The sequence below is a fragment of the Scylla paramamosain genome, chromosome 40 (genome assembly GCF_035594125.1).
Source record: "Scylla paramamosain isolate STU-SP2022 chromosome 40, ASM3559412v1, whole genome shotgun sequence".
Classification (NCBI taxonomy): Eukaryota; Metazoa; Arthropoda; class Malacostraca; order Decapoda; family Portunidae; genus Scylla; species Scylla paramamosain.
In genome coordinates, this window is record NC_087190.1 from 10,516,123 (window position 1) to 10,539,103 (window position 22,981).

Below are 22,981 nucleotides of genomic sequence, written 5' to 3' on the forward strand. Positions count from 1 at the left end.
GCCCTTAGGATGTGCCTTAATGCTTCATGCTAAAAGATGCAGTTTCTCGTTTCTCCTCTCCTATCACATGTACCACTTCTAGCTTCCTTGGTCAAGCTGCTGTTTAGTTTTGTAAATTGATAGAGAATATAGTGGGCCATGTTTCGTGTTTCTTTCCAGAGCTTTTCACTAACCCTGGTGCTTCAAGTGTTGCTGTAACCGCCTAGTGTCATAAAGCTGCTCCTGTGTTGATGTGAGTTGGTGATTCCTGTGTGTGTGTGTGTGTGAAAAATAAGGGTAAAAATTGTGTGATAGTGTGTCCTTCCTTTGCAAAATTATTCTTCACCTCTACTTCCATCACCAGTTTTTTTATGCACACCAAACTTCACTGCATTGTCACCACCTTTACCACCCTTAAACTTCCCACTATACCATCACATCCTCCTCTACACCACATATTTCTCTAATACTCTCATATAGATCACCATCAGAAATTTATATTCTTGTACATTCCCATACATCTGTGGAAGTCACACATTTCATCACTATTTTGTGCATCACTACCCTCACAAACATCACAGCTCACTACCAGTCACTATTACGTACCATAGCCTCACCCATCACCACATCTGCCCATCAGTACCCTCCACCACCATCACTACTCCAGTCACCATTGCTACAGTCACCCATCACATCAGCCCATCACTACCCTCACCTCCACCACTGCTCTCTTCCAGTCACCATTATTACAGCCTCACCCATCACCACATTAGCCCATCAGTGTCCTCACCTCCACCACTGCACTCTTTACAGTTACCAGTACTACAATCTCGTCCATCACCACAACCCATCACTATCCTCACCACCAATGCTCTCTTCCATTCACCATTACTACAGCCTCACCCTCATCACCACTGCTCTCTTCCAGTCACCATCACTACAGCCTCACCCATCACCACCCTCACCTCCACCATGGCCACTTGCACCAAGATGACACACATTAGTAATCCTGACTTCTTATTCTGTGTGGAGAGAGGAATCACCAACCAAACCTTGCATCTGAAAAGTTCATGTGGTGTGAATGTGAGGATTCAAATAAAAGGCATATATATCATGTTATGTAAAAAGAATCTATATATATATATACATAACCAATACACTTTTTTGTTACATATTTACAATGTATACTAACAATAACGTGTAATAAATAAACGATAAAAAACCTTGCAAGATGAGTTGAGATGACCATTATTGATTTAAATTATTGTTGTTTTTGTTATTACTTTGAAAACCAATTATATAAGGGAGGGAATTACTTTAACATTATCCCCAGTGGATGGATGTTACATGTTATTTATAAGTCAAAAACTCAATTAAAATCAATTACTACACACTACTTTGGTCACTACCAACACATTAAATTCTCAATTTTCCATCATGACTTGAGGAGTCTTGAATGAAGCACCACAACATCCACCTCTGACACTGAAAACAGACACCAGTACCACCACGGTGAGGGTCGGAAGAGAGAAAGACGCATGAACTTGTCTTTCTCTCCCTTTACCCCATGTGGCAAGATGTCTGATGTCCCCACAACTATTTGTTTATGGCACTCCTCCTCCCTCCCTCCCTCCCTCTTCCTTGCATAATGGACACCTCACCAAAGACACCAGTCCTCAGAGAAAGTTCCAAGTGTAGGAGCAACAAGAATCAGGGCTGCAAGAATGACTGAGATGGAAAATGGAAGCCAATCTGAAACCTTGCAGTAAGTAATAGTAATAAACAAAATTTCTCTGCAAAAATAGAAGTCAATCATGAATCTTGGCTGCAAATAATGGTAATGAAGACAATATTTCTAGGTAAAACAAGAATTAAGAATTTTAACAAAATAATGAAAATGAAGACAATTAATTGAGAATCTTGGCTGCAAATAATGAAAATAAAAACATTCTCCAACTAAACAAACTGATAAAAACTCTTAGCTGCAAACAGTGATAAACAACAGACTGACAACTGGAAAAAGAAAAATATGAAAGTGAAAGTGCAGAGAAAAAGTGAAAACTGATTTACTTAACTGGGAAAAAAGTGAGAAAATGGAAATGAAGACAGAAAATATTGCTCATCACAAAGTACAAGAAAATGGAAATAAGGCAGGAGAGAGAGAGAGAGAGAGAGAGAGAGAGAGAGAGAGAGAGAGAGAGAGAGAGAGAGAGAGAGAGAGAGAGAGAGAGAGAGAGAGAGAGTGGGGGGGGAATAAACAAAATCTATCCCATCATAGTGTTTCCCAAGCTATAACCCCTCCGTCATCAGCTCTTGGCCTTGTTCTTGCCCTTGGGGTCCTGCTCTGCCTCGTCCCCTGCTGGCAGCTGCCTGATGGAGTGGTGTGGGGCAGCGAGGGGGGTGCGGAGGAGAGAGTTGGAAGCAAGCTTTGCCTTGGGGTTTGGAGGCACCACCAGCACGAACGTTTGGAAGTATTTCAGCATCTTCTCTGTTGGGGGGTGGAGGGTGAATTGGTGGTGGTTAGAAGTAAATTCACTCATCATTTTATCATGAATGCACAATCCTCACATACACTTAAAAGTTTTCAAGAAGAGAGCAAAGATATTGAAAAATCCATCAAACAGAAGAAAGAAAAATTAATGGAAAATACATCAAATAGAAGAAATAATAGCAAATATTAATGGAAGATACATTAGGCAGACAATGCAAAAAGAAATACAGTAAAACCCCCATAAACTGAACTATACGGGGTGAGCTGGTTGACGGTTTACCCAAAAGCTCAGTTGAAATGACAATATACGTTTTGGCCAGTTTCTATGTGCATAGACACGTACATTTATTGTTATTGTTATTGTTATTTACAGCATATTTGTTAGCACATTATAAACACATTGTAAGTCATAAGATAGATATTTACAACACATTTTGTTGTTACACTACACACTGCACTAACTAGTCACTTAAGAGTTCACTTAACATTACGCAACTACACACTTAGGGTTCACTTAAGAGCTCACTTAAACTGTACACAACACACTGGTCACATGAAAACGAACATAACATTATACACTGTACTACTAGTGTGCTTTTGCTTGTCGCTCACAGTCTGCGTCAAAGATGTTGGCTGGTGGCTCTAGTTTGAGTGGGGATGGAGTGGAGCTGGGCACACTGGCTCAGGTGGTTGATAAGGCCATTTAGGTTATCTGATATTCAGCTTATTCGGGTTCGATTTAGGGAGGTTTTACCATAGCATAATATTGGGAAACATTAAATATTAGAAAATCTACTAAATAGATGGAAGTAAGAAAATGTATAGGAAAATATAGAAGAGACAATACATTAAACAAAAAATGGTAAAAAAATGATTAAATGATAATAATAAATAAACACTGGACAATACATTAAATAGAAAAAAAAAAGGTTGAAATCCACAGCTTATCCTGACTTCCAAACCATACATTAAATAGGCAAAGATATACAAAGCAGTTTATCCAACCTTACAAGTCACACTGCCTAACAACAAGAGGCAGCCACAGCCAGCACACAGGGAGACAACCAAGTGTCAAGTGTTTACCAGTGAGTTCGACGCTCAGTTTGTGTTCAATGGCCAAGCGCCGCGCTGTCCACAACACAGGGTCCTCCTGGTGCCGGGTGATGGCCTCCACTGCCCGCCGTAGTGTCATCTTCCCGTATGGCACCGACTGTGGGCAGGAGGCAGGGATGGAGGGTGAGGGTGTGTTGGGTAGAGGGATGGAGGGAAGGAGGGAGTGTGAGGGTGTGCTGGGTGGAGGAAAGAGGGAAGAGTGACACGGAAGGGAGATGAGAGGAGAGAGTGAGAGCAGAAGGGAAGGTGGAGTTTGAGGGTGTGCCAGATGGGGGAAGGAGGGAAGAGTGACACTGATGAGAGGAGAGGAGTGAGAGCAGGAGGGAAGGAGGGGTGGAGTGTGATGGTGTGCTGGGTGGAGGGGAGGGAGGGAAAAGTGATGCTGATGGGAGGAAAGATGAGGGGAGAGAGAGAGAAGAGAAAGATGAAGGAAGGAAATGTGAATGCATATACTGGAGGATAGAGAAAGTAAACAAACAGAATGGAGGATCAGGAAATTCATCACAGACAAAACTAACTTATCTTTCAGTCTCTGTGCCTGACACACTCACAACTCAAAATAAAGAAAGTCATCACTGCAAAATCTCAACTTCCAGTCCCTGTTCCTCACATCTCTACAATTCATCTCTGGCTCAATAAACCCAAAATGTAGGAAGTTATCACTGTGAGCAGCAACACAACCTGAAGTCCGTCTGTTCCCCACCTTTCTACAACTCAATAAACTCAATAAATGCAAAATATATAAAGGTATCAATATAAAAATTCACTCCACTCTCTTCCTCTCTGCTCCTTGCATTCTCGCCTCACCTTACACTTCAATACTAATCCTTCACATCCTTTCTGTTCCCCACAACTTAAACTCGGCTCCACAACTCAACTTTATCACTACAAGGGCTAACTCAGCCTTCAGTCTCTGCTCCTCACATCCCCAGCTTACCTTGGGCTCAATAAACCCAAACTCCGGGTCAATGATGACTGATCTGTCCATGGGCAGCGGGCGGTCTGGGTTGTCCTTGATGGCTGTGTGCGGCAGCTGTGTGTGGAGAGAGAGAGAGAGAGAGAGAGAGAGAGAGAGAGAGAGAGAGAGAGAGAGAGAGAGAGAGAGAGAGAGAGAGAGAGAGAGAGAGAGACAGAGAGAGAGAGAGAGAGAGAGAGAGAGAGAGAGAGAGAGAGAGAGAGAGAGAGAGAGAGAGAGAGAGAGAGAGAGAGAGAGAGAGAGAGAGAGAGAGAGAGAGAGAGAGAGAGAGAGAGAGAGAGCATGAGTGAGGCTGTGTGTTTTCTGAGTGGAATGATTAAAGGGAGTAAAACAGAGAGATTATTGAATACTGTACATATCCAGAGAAGTTATCAGTGAATGAGGCTCCTGTGGCTACAAAAGAATTAACAAAGGGAGTAAAACAGAGAATTTGAAGAGCATAAGTACATAAGATATCAAGGAATAAAGGCAAAAAAAAAAAAAAATAAATAAAAAATAAATTTCATCATGTTAACTGTACTTTGTCATCATGGCGACTCCTACACCAGCCTCGGAGTCCCCATCTGGGGAGGGGACCATAAATGTCCCCAGGTCGGACTGCCTTTCTCTCGACGACCCTAAGTGTCTTGACACCCCCCTCAACTTTTTCTTCATTAACTTCTGCAACATTCGCAGTCTAAGATCTAATTTTCAATCTGTAGAACACCACCTCTCCTCTTCTAAACCTCATCTTCTTTTCCTCACTGAAACTCAGGTGTCTGAGGCAACTGACAGTAGCCCCTTTTCTGTTCCCTCCTACTTTCTCTATCCTCATTTTCGATCCAAAGCTGGATGCTGCGTTTATGTGCGCAATGACTTAACCTGCTCTCGTGCCCACTCTCTTGAATCTTCCGAGTTTTCCACCATCTGGCTACGACTACAGAGTCACTCTCATACTAAATTTATCTGTGCTGTATACCTCTCACCTAACTCCTCTGACTATAAGAAATTCTTTGACTACTTAACTTCCAAAGTGGAGCACATTCTGACTCTCTTCCCTTTTTTTTTTTTTTTTTTTTTTTTTTATGTAGGAAGGATACTGGCCAAGGGCAACAAAAATCTAATAAAAAAAATGCCCACTGAAATGCCAGTCCCTAAAAGGGTCAAAGCAGTGGTCAAAAATTGGTGGATAAGTGTCTTGAAACCTCCCTCTTGAAGGAATTCAAGTCATAGGAAGGTGGAAATACAGAAGCAGGCAAGGAGTTCCAGAGTTTACCAGAGAAAGGGATGAATGATTGAGAATACTGGTTAACTCTTGCGTTAGAGAGGTGGACAGAATAGGAGTGAGAGAAAGAAGAAAGTCTTGTGCAGCGAGGCCGTGGAAGGAGGGGAGGCATGCAGTTAGCAAGATCAGAAGAGCAGTTAGCATGAAAATAGCGGTAGAAGACCGCTAGAGATGCAACATTGCGGCGGTGAGAGAGAGGCTGAAGACAGTCAGTTAGAGGAGAGGAGTTGATGAGACGAAAAGCTTTTGATTCCACCCTGTCTAGAACAGCAGTATGAGTGGAACCCCCCCAGACATGTGAAGCATACTCCATACATGGACGGATAAGGCCCTTGTACAGAGTTAGCAGCTGCGGGGGTGAGAAAAACTGGCGGAGACGTCTCAGAACACCTAACTTCATGGAAGCTGTTTTAGCTAGAGATGAGATGTGAAGTTTCCAGTTCAGATTATAAGTAAAGGACAGACCGAGGATGTTCAGTGTAGAAGAGGGGGATAGTTGAGTGTCATTGAAGAAGAGGGGATAGTTGTCTGGAAGATTGTGTCGAGTTGATAGATGGAGGAATTGAGTTTTTGAGGCATTGAACAATACCAAGTTTGCTCTGCCCCAATCAGAAATTTTAGAAAGATCAGAAGTCAGGCGTTCTGTGGCTTCCCTGCGTGATATGTTTACCTCCTGAAGGGTTGGACGTCTATGAAAAGACGTGGAAAAGTGCAGGGTGGTATCATCAGCATAGGAGTGGATAGGACAAGAAGTTTGTTTTAGAAGATCATTAATGAATAATAAGAAGAGAGTGGGTGACAGGACAGAACCCTGAGGAACACCACTGTTAATAGATTTAGGAGAAGAACAGTGACCGTCTACCACAGCAGCAATAGAACGGTCAGAAAGGAAACTTGAGATGAAGTTACAGAGAGAAGGATAGAAACCGTAGGAGGGTAGTTTGGAAATCAAAGCTTTGTGCCAGACTCTATCAAAGGCTTTTGATATGTCCAAGGCAACAGCAAAAGTTTCACCAAAGTCTCTAAAAGAGGATGACCAAGACTCAGTAAGGAAAGCCAGAAGATCACCAGTCGAGCGGCCTTGACGGAACCCATACTGGCGATCAGATAGAAGGTTGTGAAGTGATAGATGTTTAAGAATCTTCCTGTTGAGGATAGATTCAAAAACTTTAGATAAGCAGGAAATTAAAGCAATAGGACGGTAGTTTGAGGGATTAGAGCGGTCACCCTTTTTAGGAACAGGTTGAATGTAGGCAAACTTCCAGCAAGAAGGAAAGGTAGATGTTGACAGACAGAGCTGAAAGAGTTTGACTAGGCAAGGTGCAAGCACGGAGGCACAGTTTCGGAGAACAATAGGAGGGACCCCATCAGGTCCATAAGCCTTCTGAGGGTTTAGGCCAGCGAGGGCATGGAAAACATCATTACGAAGAATTTTAATACGAGGCATGAAGTAGTCAGAGGGTGGAGGAGAGGGAGGAACAAGCCCAGAATCGTCCAAGGTAGAGTTTTTAGCAAAGGTTTGAGCAAAGAGTTCAGCTTTAGAAATAGATGTGATAGCAGTGGTGCCATCTGGTTGAAGTAGAGGAGGGAAAGAAGAAGAAGCAAAGTTATTGGAGATATTTTTGGCTAGATGCCAGAAATCACGAGGGGAGTTAGATCTTGAAAGGTTTTGACATTTTCTGTTAATGAAGGAGTTTTTGGCTAGTTGGAGAACAGACTTGGCATGGTTCCGGGCAGAAATATAAAGTGCATGAGATTCTGGTGAAGGAAGGCTTAAGTACCTTTTGTGGGCCACCTCTCTATCATGTATAGCACGAGAACAAGCTGTGTTAAACCAAGGTTTAGAAGGTTTAGGACGAGAAAAAGAGTGAGGAATGTACGCCTCCATGCCAGACACTATCACCTCTGTTATGCGCTCAGCACACAAAGACGGGTCTCTGACACGGAAGCAGTAGTCATTCCAAGGAAAATCAGCAAAATACCGCCTCAGGTCCCCCCAACTAGCAGAGGCAAAACGCCAGAGGCACCTTCGCTTAGGGGGATCCTGAGGAGGGATTGGAGTGATAGGACAAGATAAAGATATGAGATTGTGATCGGAGGAGCCCAACGGAGAAGAAAGGGTGACAGCATAAGCAGAAGGATTAGAGGTCAGGAAAAGGTCAAGAATGTTGGGCGTATCTCCAAGACGGTCAGGAATACGAGTAGGGTGTTGCACCAATTGCTCTAGGTCATGGAGGATAGCAAAGTTGTAGGCTAGTTCACCAGGATGGTCAGTGAAGGGAGAGGAAAGCCAAAGCTGGTGGTGAACATTGAAGTCTCCAAGAATGGAGATCTCTGCAAAAGGGAAGAGGGTCAGAATGTGCTCCACTTTGGAAGTTAAGTAGTCAAAGAATTTCTTATAGTCAGAGGAGTTAGGAGAGAGGTATACAGCACAGATAAATTTAGTATGAGAATGACTCTGTAGTCGTAGCCAGATGGTGGAAAACTCGGAAGATTCAAGAGCGTGGGCACGAGAGCAGGTTAAGTCATTGCGCACATAAACGCAGCATCCAGCTTTGGATCGAAAATGAGGATAGAGAAAGTAGGAGGGAACAGAAAAGGGGCTACTGTCAGTTGCCTCAGACACCTGAGTTTCAGTGAGGAAAAGAAGATGAGGTTTAGAAGAGGAGAGGTGGTGTTCTACAGATTGAAAATTAGATCTTAGACCGCGAATGTTGCAGAAGTTAATGAAGAAAAAGTTGAGGGGGGTGTCAAGACACTTAGGGTCGTCGACGGAAAGGCAGTCCGACCTGGGGACATTTATGGTCCCCTCCCCAGATGGGGACTCCGAGGCTGGTGTAGGAGTCGCCATGATTTTAAAATTTTTGGAGTGAAGGGTGTGTGTGTTATTAGGTGCTTGTAGTTTTGTGTGGAGGAAGAGAGTTGTCTTTAGAGGGCAGGCTGTGACTACCCCCTTGTGTTGTGAGACACAAAGGGAAACGTTCAGTGAGGTCACAGCTGGGTTTAATGATAAGTTCACAGCACCCCCTGAACAGTGCTTTAGACCTCACTGGGAGTAATTATCGTTTCGGCAGGTGTCTACTGCCTCCTCCTTATACAGAGATCTCCATTCTTGGAGACTTCAATGTTCACCACCAGCTTTGGCTTTCCTCTCCCTTCACTGACCATCCTGGTGAACTAGCCTACAACTTTGCTATCCTCCATGACCTAGAGCAATTGGTGCAACACCCTACTCGTATTCCTGACCGTCTTGGAGATACGCCCAACATTCTTGACCTTTTCCTGACCTCTAATCCTTCTGCTTATGCTGTCACCCTTTCTTCTCCGTTGGGCTCCTCCAATCACAATCTCATACCTTTATCTTGTCCTATCACTCCAATCCCTCCTCAGGGTGCCCCTAAGCGAAGGTGCCTCTAGCGTTTTACCTCTGCTAGTTGGGGGGACCTGAGGAGGTATTTTGCTGATTTTCCTTGGAATGACTACTGCTTCCGTGTCAGAGACCCGTCTTTGTGTGCTGAGCGCATAACAGAGGTGATAGTGTCTGGCATGGAGGCATACATTCCTCACTCTTTTTCTCATCCTAAACCTTCTAAACCTTGGTTTAACACAGCTTGTTCTCGTGCTATACATGATAGAGAGGTGGCCCACAAAAGGTACTTAAGCCTTCCATCACCAGAATCTCATGCACTTTATATTTCTGCCCGGAACCATGCCAAGTCTGTTCTCCAACTAGCCAAAAACTCCTTCATTAACAGAAAATGTCAAAACCTTTCAAGATCTAACTCCCCTCGTGATTTCTGGCATCTAGCCAAAAATATCTCCAATAACTTTGCTTCTTCTTCTTTCCCTCCTCTATTTCAACCAGATGGCATCACTGCTATCACATCTATTTCTAAAGCTGAACTCTTTGCTCAAACCTTTGCTAAAAATTCTACCTTGGATGATTCTGGGCTTGTTCCTCCCTCTCCTCCACCCTCTGACTACTTCATGCCACCTATTAAAATTCTTCGCAATGATGTTTTCCATGCCCTCGCTGGCCTACACCCTCAGAAGGCTTATGGACCTGATGGGGTCCCTCCTATTGTTCTCCGAGACTGAGCCTCCGTGCTTGCACCTTGCCTAGTCAAACTCTTTCAGCTCTGTCTGTCAACATCTATCTTTCCTTCTTGCTGGAAGTTTGCCTGTTCATAAAAAGGGTGACCGTTCTAATCCCTCAAACTACAGTCCTATTGCTTTAATTTCCTGCCTATCTAAAGTTTTTAAATCTATCCTCAACAGGAAGATTCTTAAACATCTATCACTTCACAACCTTCTATCTGATCGCCAGTATGGGTTCCGTCAAGGCCACTCTACTGGTGATCTTCTGGCTTTCCTTACTGAGTCTTGGTCATCCTCTTTTAGAGATTTTGGTGAAACTTTTGCTGTTGCCTTGGACATATCAAAAGCTTTTGATAGAGTCTGGCACAAAGCTTTGATTTCCAAACTACCCTCCTACGGTTTCTATCCTTCTCTCTGTAACTTCATTTCAAGTTTCCTTTCTGACTGTTCTATTGCTGCTGTGGTAGACGGTCACTGTTCTTCTCCTAAATCTATTAACAGTGGTGTTCCTCAGGGTTCTGTCCTGTCACCCACTCTCTTCTTATTATTCATTAATGATCTTCTAAACCAAACCTCTTGTCCTATCCACTTCTACGCTGATGATACCACCCTGCACTTTTCCACGTCTTTTCATAGACGTCCAACCCTTCAGGAGATAAACATATCACGCAGGGAAGCCACAGAACGCCTGACTTCTGATCTTTCTAAAATTTCTGATTGGGGCAGAGCAAACTTGGTATTGTTCAATGCCTCAAAAACTCAATTCCTCCATCTATCAACTCAACACAACCTTCCAGACAACTATCTCCTCTTCTTCAATGACACTCAACTGTCACCCTCTTCTACACTGAACATCCTCGGTCTGTCCTTTACTTATAATCTGAACTGGAAACTTCACATTTCATCTCTAGCTAAAACAGCTTCTATGAAGTTAGGTGTTCTGAGACGTCTCTGCCAGTTTTTCTCAGCCCCCCAGCTGCTCACTCTGTACAAGGGCCTTATCCGTCCATGTATGGAGTATGCTTCACATGTCTGGGGGGTTCCACTCATACTGCTCTTCTAGACAGGGTGGAATCAAAAGCTTTTCGTCTCATCAACTCCTCTCCTCTAACTGACTGTCTTCAGCCTCTCTCTCACTGCCGCAATGTTGCATATCTAGCTGTCTTCTACCGCTATTTTCATGCTAACTGCTCTTCTGATCTTGCTAACTGCATGCCTCCCCTCCTTCCGCGGCCTCGCTGCACAAGACTTTTTTCTTTCTCTCACCCCTATTCTGTCCACCTCTCTAACGCAAGAGTTAACCAGTATTCTCAATCATTCATCCCTTTCTCTGGTAAACTCTGGAACTCCCTGCCTGCTTCTGTATTTCCACCTTCCTATGACTTGAATTCCTTCAAGAGGGAGGTTTCAAGACACTTATTCATCAATTTTTGACCACTGCTTTGACCCTTTTATGGGACTGCCATTTCAGTGGGTATTTTTGCCCTTGGCCAGTGTCCTTCCTACATAAAAAAAAAAAAAAAATCAAGATACTTCAGTTTCTTATTGCTTTGTGGAGGCAGCTGTGTGTGTGTGTGTGTGTGTGTGTGTGTGTGTGTGTGTGTGTGTGTGTGTGTGTGTGTGTGTGTGTGTGTGTGTGTGTGTGTGTGTGTGTGTGTGTGTGTGTGTGTGTGTGTGTGTGTGTGTGTGTGTGTGTGTGTGTGTGTGTGTGTTGGGAATAGGACAGTTATATTAAAAATTGCAAAAATATATTCATGCAAATCATACAATCAATCTAGGCAGTGAATCTCTCTCTCTCTCTCTCTCACCATCACATCCTGGGAAGTCACATACACACTCTTGAGTCGGTCATGCAGATCGCTGTCCTTCTCCTGCAGCCTGCTCTTGACCTCCTGGGACTGACCTGTGGGAAAGGCAGGTCATATCAGCTGGAATTCCTTTATAATGTCCTTCCCTGGCCCTGATACACACTAATCTGACTGGTGGGGCTTAAAGGTGCTCATTCAAGGCTACAATTCTGACTGGTGGGGCTTAAAGGTGCTGATTCAAGGGTACAATTCAGACTGGTGGGGCTTAAAGGTGCTGATTCAAGGGTAAAATTCTGACTGGTGGGGCTTAAAGGTGCTGATTCAAGGGTAAAATTTCTAAGTACCATTGACTTACAGGAATCAACCATACAATTTCGAGGCACTGATTAAAAGAAGGACAGGTAGGAATGAACTGAAGCCTTTTAGGGGATATTCTTTTAAATAGAGACAAAAATATAAAACAATAAAACAAAATCAAGCATACAATTTCAAACCACTGATAAAAAAAAAAAAAAAATGTGATAGATATGAGCTGAAGCCATTCTGTATATGATTTTAACCCTTTTACTGCTTTTTTGATATATCTTTCCTTAATTGGCAACCATTCTGAGTCATCTTGGAATGTTCCATAGCCACCTCCAACCTTTACACTGGATAGAAATTACAAAATTTATTCTTTTTAATCTGCTTCTTTCTTGTAGATGATTATAAAGATTTCATGCATTACTTCTGCTGTTGTTTCATATTGCAGTGAGAATTAAAAAGGAACACAACACAACACAATGCCAAACAGCTGAGTGTCAGAAGACCCCCTACCCCTGACGGCCTCCTCAAAGAGTGCTGCGGTGGTCTGGTGCCTCGGTGCCGCGGGTCGCTTCTCCCGGCTCAGCTCTTTGGCCACCCGCTGCTCCAGGTTGTACTCCCGCAGCGGCTTGGTCGCCTTGTAGCCCAGCGAGGACGCCGCCTTGCCCATGCTCTGAGGGGGAGGGGATGTCAGGAGAGGGATGAGGCAGTGTTGCTGGGATTTTGTGAAGTGAAGAGGAGGAGCAAGAGGAGGTGTTGCTGGGATTTTGTGAAGTGCAGGAGTAGGAGGAGGAGGAGAGGAGGAGGGAAAAGAGGAGATACAGAGTGAGAGAAGGGACAGGAAGAGATAAAAAGGATATGCAGGGGAGGCAGGAAGAGGAGAGATAAAAGGAGATAAAAAAGAAATATAGAAAGAAGAGACAGAGGGAGAGAAGGGATAGGAAGAGGAGGCAGAAGAACCAACCAATCAGAACCTTCCCATAATGAACAAACCAATCAGAACCTTCCCTTAATAAAACAACCAATCAGAACCTTGGGATAGTATGGAGATAACCTTAGCCTCTTCTCCCGAGGTTAATACTTACATGTCAGAGAGAATTAAGGTTATAGAATATCATGCAATATACTTTTACTTGTTAAAGTAAAAAAAATAAATAAATAAATAAAAAAATAATGAACTGACACATCCCTGTGCCACACCTTCCCCCTCTAAGTGCTTGAGAGTCACTGCTGGCCAGCTGCCAGCCTCTGTGCGGGGCAGGGTGGGGTTAGCTGTTACTGGAATCTTTTTAGCTTATTTAATGGAAAAAAAAAAAAAAAGGCAAGAATCAGTTTACGGTTAGGTTAGTGAAAACTTCAAATAACTATTCTGATTCCCATAACTGCTAACTTCACCCTGCCCCGCACAGCTCCAGCAGCCAGCCAGCGGTGACTCTCAGCCACTGAGAGGGGCAGAGTGTAGCGTGGATTCGTCAGTTCATTAACCTTTTAACTTTTTTTTTTTTTTTTTTTTTGCTTTAACAAGTTTCCAGAAGGTGATATATATTGCATGATATTCTACAATCTTCATTCTATCTGACGTGTAAGTGTTGACCTCAGAAGAGGCTAAGATTATCTCCTTATTCCCCGAACCTTCCCTTAATAAACCAACCAATCAGAACCTTCCCTTGATAAAACAGGCACTCTTATTTGCCTTCTCTATCAACCAAAGTCTTTTAACCAATAGAACTTTCGTAATCAACAAATCAGAACCTTGCCTTACAACAATCAATAAGCCGATGAATGAATGCTTTTCCTCAACAGGTGGCCAGTCCTCCCGTAACCAATCAAGCCATCACGCAGAACCCTCCAGTCAGTCACTCGACCACCCACTTTCATCAGCCAGTCACCCAGTCTCCGTCAGCCGGCACTCACCTGTCACTCAGCACATGTACTAGCTCACACCTGTCAGGACGCCACACCTAAGCCTCCACACCTGTCTTGGGCCGTCCTGGGGTAGCCCTCCCTCACCCGCCTTGCAAACACGCAGTAGGCCTATAGAGAGCAGTTATTCCTCCTTCACGGTCTCCTTACACGACCTGCAGCATTTTGTATAACACACTGTAAACATTATTGCAGGCAGTCTTTACCCCGGGACTGTACTTATGTAATTACGCTTTTCTCGTGTTTATAAACCTTAATGTTTCCAGTTACTGTACAGGATTATAATGCCCGTATTTTTTTTCATATTACATCACATTTTCTTTAAAAACACGCACATATATTTAGGTATAAGATTGATATTAAATCCTAGCTTGGTCACTGGACTGCACTTTTCTTCTCTTTTCCCATGCATAATATTAAAAAAAAATATATATATATCTATAGTTTCCTCTCTTTTTATAGTATTTTCTTTCCACATAGATTAATTTTATGTAGTCTTAGAAACTGACAATTAGAGAGAATAACTATAAACCCACAATTTTAAAAGCAAACACGAAATCCAAATATAACTAAAGAACACGCATAAAAATCCACCTAAATAATAACAACAACAACTTAATAATGAAGATGGAAAAAATATATACATATAAATTAAATAATAGAGAGCATAACAGTAAACCTACAATAGAACATAAATAAACCACACAAAACTAAACAAAAACCACAAAAATATATCCAGAAAAATAAAAAGATAATAACTAAAACAAAAAAAAAAGAGAAAAAAAACAGAAAAACATATTGTTGATTAGAATGGCGTGGAGGGATGGGAGAGGGAGAGGGGAGAGCGAGGGAGAGGGAGATAGAGGGAGAGAAGTACATGTCACTTATCAACAGTGCGGGAGAGTAGAGGTGACTTCCTGGCCTAATTAACTCACCTGCTCCTCTGTTTCACCTGTGGGAGTCATTACAGAGGTGGAGGGAGGGGGTGTAGTCATTAGCACAGGTGAGGTGGTGGTGTTACCCGTGTGGTGATGACCCGGTGGTGGTGGTGGTGGTGACGTATTGGTGTGGTGGGCGAGAGCTTACAGGTGTGATGTGTAGTTGGGTACCGGTGCGTGTTGGTTGATAAGTGTTCCGGTGTTGCTCGGGTAAGGTGTTGGTGTTGGTGTTGGTGTTAGTGGTGTCATATGGTGGTGACTGGGAGTGTCTGGGGATGTGTGGTGTTTACTGGTGTTGAGTGTGGTGACTGGTGTTTGAGTATCGTGACTGCTGATTATTTTGGGTGGTTGGTGATGACTGGTGTTGATTAGTTTGGAGTAGTAGTTAGTAGTGTTGACTGAGGGGTGAGTGGTGATGACTGGTTTCCTTACCTCATGACTGGTGTTGACTTATGATGAACGGTTGTGAGTGGTGTTCACGGGGGATGAGGTGTGATAACTGGGTGTAGGTGATGACTGGTGTTGACAGAATAACTAGTAATGACATAGGAGTGACTGGAAATGACTGGTGATGGCTGGAAATGACTGGTCTTGATTGGGAGTAACTGGTGTTGACAGAATAACTGGTGATGACTTAGGGGTGACTGGGAATGACTGGTGATGACTTAGGGATGACTGGTGTTGACTGGGAATGACTGGTGATGACTGGGAATGACAGGTGTTGACTGGGAATGACTGGTGATGACTGGGAATGACTGGTGTTGACTGGGAATGACTGGTGTTGACTGGGAATGACAGGTGTTGATTGGGAATGGCTGGTGATGACTGGGAATGACTGGTGATGACTGGGAATGACTGGTGATGACAATGAATGACTGGTGTTGACTGGGAATGACAGGTGTTGACTGGGAATGACTGGTGATGACTGGGAATGACTGGTGTTGACTGGGAATGACTGGTGTTGACTGGGAATGACTGGTGTTGACTGGGAATGACTGGTGATGACTGGGAATGACTGATGACTGAGTGTGACTGGTGATGACTGAGAATAACTGGTGATGATTAGAAGTGCTTGGGGATGACTAGAGGATGCCTGGTGATAGTTGAGGTGAATGGTGATGAAAGAGCGTGCCTGGTGACATCTGGGAATGACTGGTGTTGACTCGGTGTGATGGGGATGGCTGGTGATCACTGTGTCTGGGTCACTTCCTGCTCGTCTTGCCTTGTCTCACCCGTGGCAGGGGAAGGTCTTAAGACAATGATCCAACAGTTTTTGGTTAGGTGATAATTTTTTTTTTTACTTTTATTTAGGGAATGGCATCTCGGTATTTTTTTTCCTCTCTCTTGGTCAGTGTCCCTCTTACTTAAGAAAGAAAGGAAAGACAGATGCAGCAAGTTCAGAGGAACACTTGTGTGAGGCTAATAGATCAGAATCTGTAAGTGTTTCTGCCCTCACCCAACACCTGCTCCTTTCTCAGGTGTGTGCTTGACCATGTGAGGTCCGGGCAGTGAGGTACAGAGTCTGACACACCTGCCACAGCCCTGCAACACCACCACCATGACGCAACAACTCCACAGCTACTCCGGCCAGAACTATGACCGGTGGGTGCAGCGCAACACCAACAGTTCCACCCTGGGCAAGGTGCAGAAGCAGTTCTGGTTCACCAAGAGTGCTGTGATCCGCCGCTTGGGCAAGAAGGAGGATGAGCACGTGGTGGCCTCCGATGCTGAGCTGGACGCCAAGATTGAGTTGTTCAAGGCCATCGAGATCAGCACCAAGAACCTGCAGGTGTGTGCCAGGCCATGGTGTTGCTGTGTGCAGGATTCATTTATGGAAAGTGTGTGTGTGTGTGTGTGTGTGTGTGTGTGTGTGTGTGTGTGTGTGTGTGTGTGTGTGTGTGTGTGTGTGTGTGTGTGTATTTATTTACCTAGTTTACCTAGTTGTGCTTTATGGGAAAAGAGCTATGCTCGTGCTGTCCCATCTCCATATCTTTTAATATCCAGCTTAGCCTTGAATCCATCTATACTTTCTGCATTTACTATCTCCTCATCCATATTGTTCCATACATCAATACTTCTATATGGGAAACTATACTTTTTGACGTCTCTTCTACAAGCACTCCTCTTCAGCCTCTTTCCATGTCCTCTAGTGTCCCGTGTGTGTGTGTGTGTGTGTGTGTGTGTGTGTGTGTGTGTGTGTGTGTGTGTGTGTGTGTGTGTGTGTGTGTGTGTGTGTGTGTGTGTGTGTGTGTGTGTGTATTTACCTAGTTGTGCTTTATGGGAAAAGAGCTTTGTTGGTGCTGTTCCATCTCCATATCTTTTAATATCCAACTTATTCTTGAATCCATGCATACTTTTTGCATTTACTATCTCCTTATCCAGACTTTCCATACATCAGTACTTCATTGTGTTTGTGTGTGCATGTGTGTGTGTGTGTGTGTGTGTGTGTGTGTGTGTGTGTGTGTGTGTGTGTGTGTGTGTGTGTGCGTGGTCTCATCTGAGCACCTTGCCATCACACAGGTGCTGCTTGCCGACTACCAGAACAAGATCTGCATCATGGCACAGGAGGAGAACGCCCTGGGTCGCCTGCTGAAGGAGCAGGGCAAACAGGACCGCACTCGGGCAGGCAAGGTGATGGCCGCGGCAGGCAAGAGCTTGAGCTACACGGCCCAGCAGCGCGTGGCCCTCAGAAACCCCCTGGTGCGCCTCTTTCAGGAGGTGGACACCTTCTACTCCCGGGCAGTGGAGGACACGGCGGCCACAGTGGCAGAGATGGAAAAGGTGAGGACAGAGTACCGTGGGGCACTCATGTGGATGAAGAACGTGTCGCAGGACTTCAACCCGGACCAGCACAGCCAGCTGGAGAAGTTCAGGGAGGTGCAGGCCACTGTCAAGCTCAAGAAGGCAAAGTTTGACCGCATGAAGCTCAAGTCTCTGCAGAAGATCGACCTGCTGGCCGCCTCTCGCTGCAACATGTTCTCCCATGCCCTCATTGTGTACCAGAATGGCCTGGTGGCCTTCTCAGAGAAAGCGGCTCGCACCATGAACAATGTGGCCACCAGTTTCAAGGGCCACCAGCCATACCAGTTCACTGTCATTCGGGAGCTGGCTGACCTGCCCCTGGATGAGGATGGCGAGGCAGGTCAGGCTGATGGGGAGGAGGCCCAGGCTGATGGGGAGGGGGAGGGGGAGAAAATGGACAGTGATGAGAAGACTTTCTTCAATGCAGAGTACCATGACCAGCCCAGGAGTGCCAAGGATGGCCCAGCCCCCAGCGGCAAGAAGGCCAAGGCCAAGAAGGCAGAGGCCAAGAAGACACCCTCAGACAGCCTGGTGAATCTGCTGGAATATGACGGCAGTGGGGAAAGTGGCGGGGAGGGGGGAGATGCCACCTCCTCCCAGCTGGTGGACCTGCTGGGGCCGGAGATGGAGCTGCCGCGCACTGAGTCTGAGACGCAGCAGCTGCTGCGGGAGCTGTTTGAGAGTCCTGTGCGCCAGCCCCTGCCGGTGTTTGGCAGCAGTGACGTGGCCGCCACCCCCTCCACTACTGCCGCCACCACGGGGTTGCCTCAGGACCCCTCAGACCCCTTCTCCCTCCCCCTGGGCCCCAAGACACAGCCCGGCCAACCGCCCCAGAACATGTTCCTTCCGTCTCAGCTCCTGGACTTTGGCCTGCAGGGGTGGCAGCTCCCCACCACCATCTTCCCCACAACACCCACCACTATAGCACAGGCCACCCCCAGCCCCTCTGGTGCTGCCCGGCCCTCCACCACCACCACCACCCTGAAGGAGGAGGTGCAGAAGCTGGACTGGTATAAGGTGTTCCAAGACATTGATCCTCTCGCAGACCCCGCCAACGCACTCTTCAGCCCCTCAACAGAGGAGGGTAAGCAGTGCTAGGCCTCGGATGCTATTTCTGCTGCTGCTGCCGCTGCTGCTGCTGCCGCCGCCGCTGCTGCCTCTGTCAGATCTTCCGGGCCGTGGAGGCCACCACAGTTGTGTTGACGCCTTAGTGCACAGACGCCCCTGCACCTCTCACCCCTGTGTGGTTCACTCACTAGTGCCGGTGCCGTGTGTGGGAGCTGCCCTGCCAGCCTGGCTGACACACCCCTGCCTGGCACTGTGGTGTGGTGGTGCGAGTGGCAGCCAACAAACATGCCAAGCAGGTTTTTTGTAAGGCTTTACACACCAGTGCCACACACACATGTCCCCTGGGCCCCTCAACACCCCAGCACAGGGACACCCAACCACCACGCTGCACCGCCACCCACACCACCATGCTGGCAGCAACACACACACACACACCATGAGTGGGGAGGCTGCAACAAGAGGTGGCCTGTCTGTGCACCTCAAGAGGAAGAACATTTTGTTCATTCATCCATTCCTACTATTGACTCTGTACTATTACTGCTACAGTTATGTACACACATTTGCTGATTTGATCTATGTGGCTTTCTTGTTTCTACAGGAGGCATTCCATTGGTAGGCTTTAGTTCTTAGACAATCTCAGTTAATTTTTTAGTGCAACGAGCTGACATGCCAAGCACCACCACCACTGAACCCTGTACTGTCAATAGTTCACACTGCTAGTCACTGCATTGCAACACAGGGCCAGCCTTTGTTGTGTCTCTAGTCCCACACACACACACACACACACACACACACACACACACACACACACACACACACACACACACACACACACACACACACACACACACACACACACACACACACACACACACACACACACACACACAAGTACAGTTTCCCCCGTACATGGAGTGCTAAAAAATAGTACACCAGTGAAAGGAAAGACCAGATGAACACAGATAAGAAAAGGAAATACCAGTTAAATATAGACATGGAGACGGGAGCACATGACTAATGCAGGGAATTACACACACACACACACACACACACACACACACACACACACACACACACATTCTTAAAAAAAAAAAACTACAGTTTTATCATTCCAGGTTTAAGTGCTTAATAATTTCAGTATTATTATTATTATTATTATTATTATTATTATTATTATTATTATTATTATTATTATTATTATTATCATTAGTGTTTGTATTCTTTAAGTGCCATTAATGTTCCTTTCCCTGTGAGGAGCAGTATTTGTTGCCACACCAAAGGATGATTCCAAAGCTTTTGATTTTATGCTAAGTAGAGTCTTGACTGCCAGTGTTTTATTGGTGGCGGTGAGGAAAGGATGAGAGGGAATGATGTGGTGTGTGTGTGTGTGTGTGTGTGTGTGTGTGTGTGTGTGTGTGTGTGTGTGTGTGTGTGTGTGTGTGTGTGTGTGTGTGTGTGTGTATAAGATAATCACTTTTTTTCCCTTCTTGTGCACCACTACAAAATTCTAGTCAATAAAAAAAACTAAAAAAAAAATTAAAAAAATACTTTCCATAATTTGTTTTCTTTATACATCAAAGAAAACTGGCAAATTCTCTCTCTCTCTCTCTCTCTCTCTCTCTCTCTCTCTCTCTCTCTCTCTCTCTCTCTCTCTCTCTCTCTCTCTCTCTCTCTCTCTCTCTCTCATTTTATTGATCTTGTGCTATTTGAATAATAATATATTTGTAAAATTATTCCTAACCTTGAGTGGAATCCTAACAACTTTTAAGAGATATAAACATTAGCTTTTTATTGTCTGTGTTTGTGTGTGTGTGTGTGTGTGTTGAAACTTCAGGGTTTAATCATAAGGAGAAGAAAAAAAGGGATTAATGAAGGGAACACATAAGTTATTTGGTGTTGCAAGTTTATGATGTATCTTGATAATGTTGAGTGACCCAGAATTCTTAAACACTTTGACATCTCATTCCAGCCACTTTTCACAGGCTGCAATGGAAGTTGTTAGTATTTTCAAAGGTGTTTTCATGATGCTAGTGGCAGTTTAACAAGGACTGCACTTTTCATAGGCTGCAGTGGAAGTTACTGTGGTTTTTAAGGGTGTTTTCTTGATTCTAATGGCAGTTTAATAAAGATTCTGCACTTTTAATAGGTTGTAGTGGAAGTTATTGGTGTTTTCAAGGGTGTTTTCATGATGCTAGTGGTACTTTAAGAATTCTAGATCACTGGTAAAAAAAAAAAAAAACTCTTGGGAACCTGGCCAATCATCTCTTGAACTTTTGAAAACTGTCCTGATGAGAGAAAAGTGTTTGGGAATACAAAAAAAAAAAAAAAGAATGAGATTTTCAATGCTCTCGGTTTTAGTCATGATTTTATTTGTTGTTGCTTCTTAGTGGCTGAAAAGAAAAAAAGAATAAATAAGTGCATTGCTGTAAGGTTGTGTAAAGTGAAAAATACAAATATATGACAAATACTAAATGGGATATACAACACTGATTCTCTCTCTCTCTCTCTCTCTCTCTCTCTCTCTCTCTCTCTCTCTCTCTCTCTCTCTCTCTCTCTCTCTCTCCCTTGTAATATATTTTTACTGATGTTTGATTAAGCGTATGTGTGTGTACATACGTTACCAAATCAATCGCTGCGTGTACCTAAATAAATACACTGTGTTTGTGTGTGTGTGTGTGTGTGTGTGTGTGTGTGTGTGTGTGTGTGTGTGTGTGTGTGTGTGTGTGTGTGTACATGCAATGTCCATAGGGTGAGGGGGAGGTGTGTTGTGGAGGTGTATTAGGGAGGGGATGAAGGGGAAGTTAGGGTGTCAGGAAGGGGTATAGGGGTGTTAGAAAGGGGTGGAAGGTGTTTCAAGTAAGCTGGGGTGTGTTAGGAATGGGTGAAGGGGGGAGGTGTATGGGTGTGTTGGGGAAGGGTGAGTGGTGTAGCTGTATACTGTACATCTATCTCTTGTACACTGGGAGAAATAAATCAGGTTGTGTACACTTGCAGGTAGTTTAATTCATCTGCTGTAGAATTTGAATTATTTTGATTTAATCTGTTGATGTAATCTTGGGGGTATTAAGTGTTCATTTGCACCTTCAACATTCATACACACCTGAAGACATTACTTTTGTTCATCTGTTACTGTACACTTCAAGATTTCAGTTCTGTTCACTTAAAGGTTTTAGTTTTGTTTTGTCAATTTTTGTTGATTTAAAATTTTAAGTTTTGTTCACCTACTGCTGTTCACTCATATGATTAGTTTTATTTATCTAGTTGTGTACAGATGTTATGTATTAGTTTTGTGATGTTCAGTACACCCAAAGGAATAAGTTATGTACATTTATTCCAGTACACTTATAATATCGCTTGTGTTTATTCCCTGTACAAAGACACTAAAGTAATGTTAATTTATCCCTGTACTCTTATAATAATGGTTGTGTTCATATGTACACTCAGACACAATTTCTGTTCATATACTCGCTTGTGCTCAGGAATAGCGTCCTTAATCCCCCACCCCCACCCCCCCTGTGTGCTGAGGGTGCTGACAACACTGGCAGCCACACTCTTTCTGCCTCACCCCTCTCTCTCTCTCTCTCTCTCTCTCTGTATGTTTAAAAAGATAAAGGAAATGCCTAAGTGTCAGTTTACAAGGAAGACAATAATAATAATAATAATAATAATAATAATAATAATAATAATAATAATAATAATAATAATCAGTGTGGCAAGTGACCCAGTGGCGGCCTGTACAAGGGGCCAGCGGGGTGGAATGAGCAGAACACTTCAAGATATGTAAACACTGACTGACCAACTGACTGATGCACGGGGCGGGGGATGTAAAGGTAGCCAGTCAGGTGTGGGGCCAGGCAGGTGTGAGGTGTTACATTAGACACACTGCATTCTCTCTCTCTCTCTCTCTCTCTCTCTCTCTCTCTCTCTCTCTCTCTCTCTCTCTGTGTGTGTGTGTGTGTGTGTTACGCATTCTTATCAGCACTTTTTTTTTTTATCTATCTTTTATCTCCTCCTCCTCCTCCTCATTTCTACGATCACAGTTTGTTGCAATCATGATGAAGCTGCAGTCTCTCTCTCTCTCTCTCTCTCTCTTACAGCAATCACGAGAAAGCTGTAATACCTCCTCTTCCTCTTCTTCTTTTTCCTCCTCCTCCTCCTCCTCCACACCAAAGGATTATATAAACATTCCAGCATCGACAAGTGGAGGACGAGACTCGA

General features: G+C 44.3%; 2 protein-coding genes and 1 long non-coding RNA gene across 8 annotated transcripts in view; 1 reads left to right on the top strand and 2 right to left on the bottom strand.

The window, feature by feature from the left end:
* Positions 1–1,088: 1,088 nt before the first annotated feature.
* LOC135092405 (NADH dehydrogenase [ubiquinone] 1 alpha subcomplex assembly factor 4-like) lies at positions 1,089–22,712 on the bottom strand. 4 transcript variants are annotated; one of them, XM_063990888.1, is made up of 7 exons: positions 22,560–22,578; positions 14,008–14,110; positions 12,546–12,705; positions 11,730–11,824; positions 4,521–4,616; positions 3,554–3,680; positions 1,089–2,467 (listed from the first exon to the last, which is right to left on the bottom strand). In XM_063990888.1, the coding sequence occupies exons 3-7, from the start codon at positions 12,700–12,702 to the stop codon at positions 2,286–2,288; spliced, it is 657 nt and encodes a 218-aa protein (XP_063846958.1). In that variant the 5' UTR covers positions 12,703–12,705; positions 14,008–14,110; positions 22,560–22,578; the 3' UTR covers positions 1,089–2,285. The 4 variants fall into 4 exon arrangements, with proteins under 4 accessions (XP_063846958.1, XP_063846960.1, XP_063846961.1 ...); XM_063990890.1 differs by having other exon boundaries at positions 13,947–14,110; positions 22,560–22,576; XM_063990891.1 differs by lacking the exon at positions 14,008–14,110 and having other exon boundaries at positions 22,560–22,712.
* Positions 14,782–19,654, top strand: LOC135092402 (islet cell autoantigen 1-like). 3 transcript variants are annotated; one of them, XM_063990881.1, is made up of 3 exons: positions 14,782–14,864; positions 16,372–16,682; positions 17,414–19,654. In XM_063990881.1, exons 2-3 carry the CDS (start codon positions 16,452–16,454, stop codon positions 18,791–18,793), a joined length of 1,611 nt encoding a protein of 536 aa, XP_063846951.1. In that variant the 5' UTR covers positions 14,782–14,864; positions 16,372–16,451; the 3' UTR covers positions 18,794–19,654. The 3 variants fall into 3 exon arrangements, with proteins under 3 accessions (XP_063846951.1, XP_063846950.1, XP_063846952.1); XM_063990880.1 differs by having other exon boundaries at positions 14,801–14,958; XM_063990882.1 differs by lacking the exon at positions 14,782–14,864 and adding an exon at positions 14,967–15,103.
* A 196-nt stretch (positions 22,713–22,908) lies between the features above and the next one.
* Positions 22,909–22,981, bottom strand: part of LOC135092407 (uncharacterized) — a 14,508-nt gene continuing 14,435 nt past the window's right edge. Inside the window, exon 2 of the long non-coding RNA XR_010262853.1 lies at positions 22,909–22,981. This exon is cut by the window's right edge and continues 157 nt beyond it. This is a non-coding gene — a long non-coding RNA (uncharacterized LOC135092407).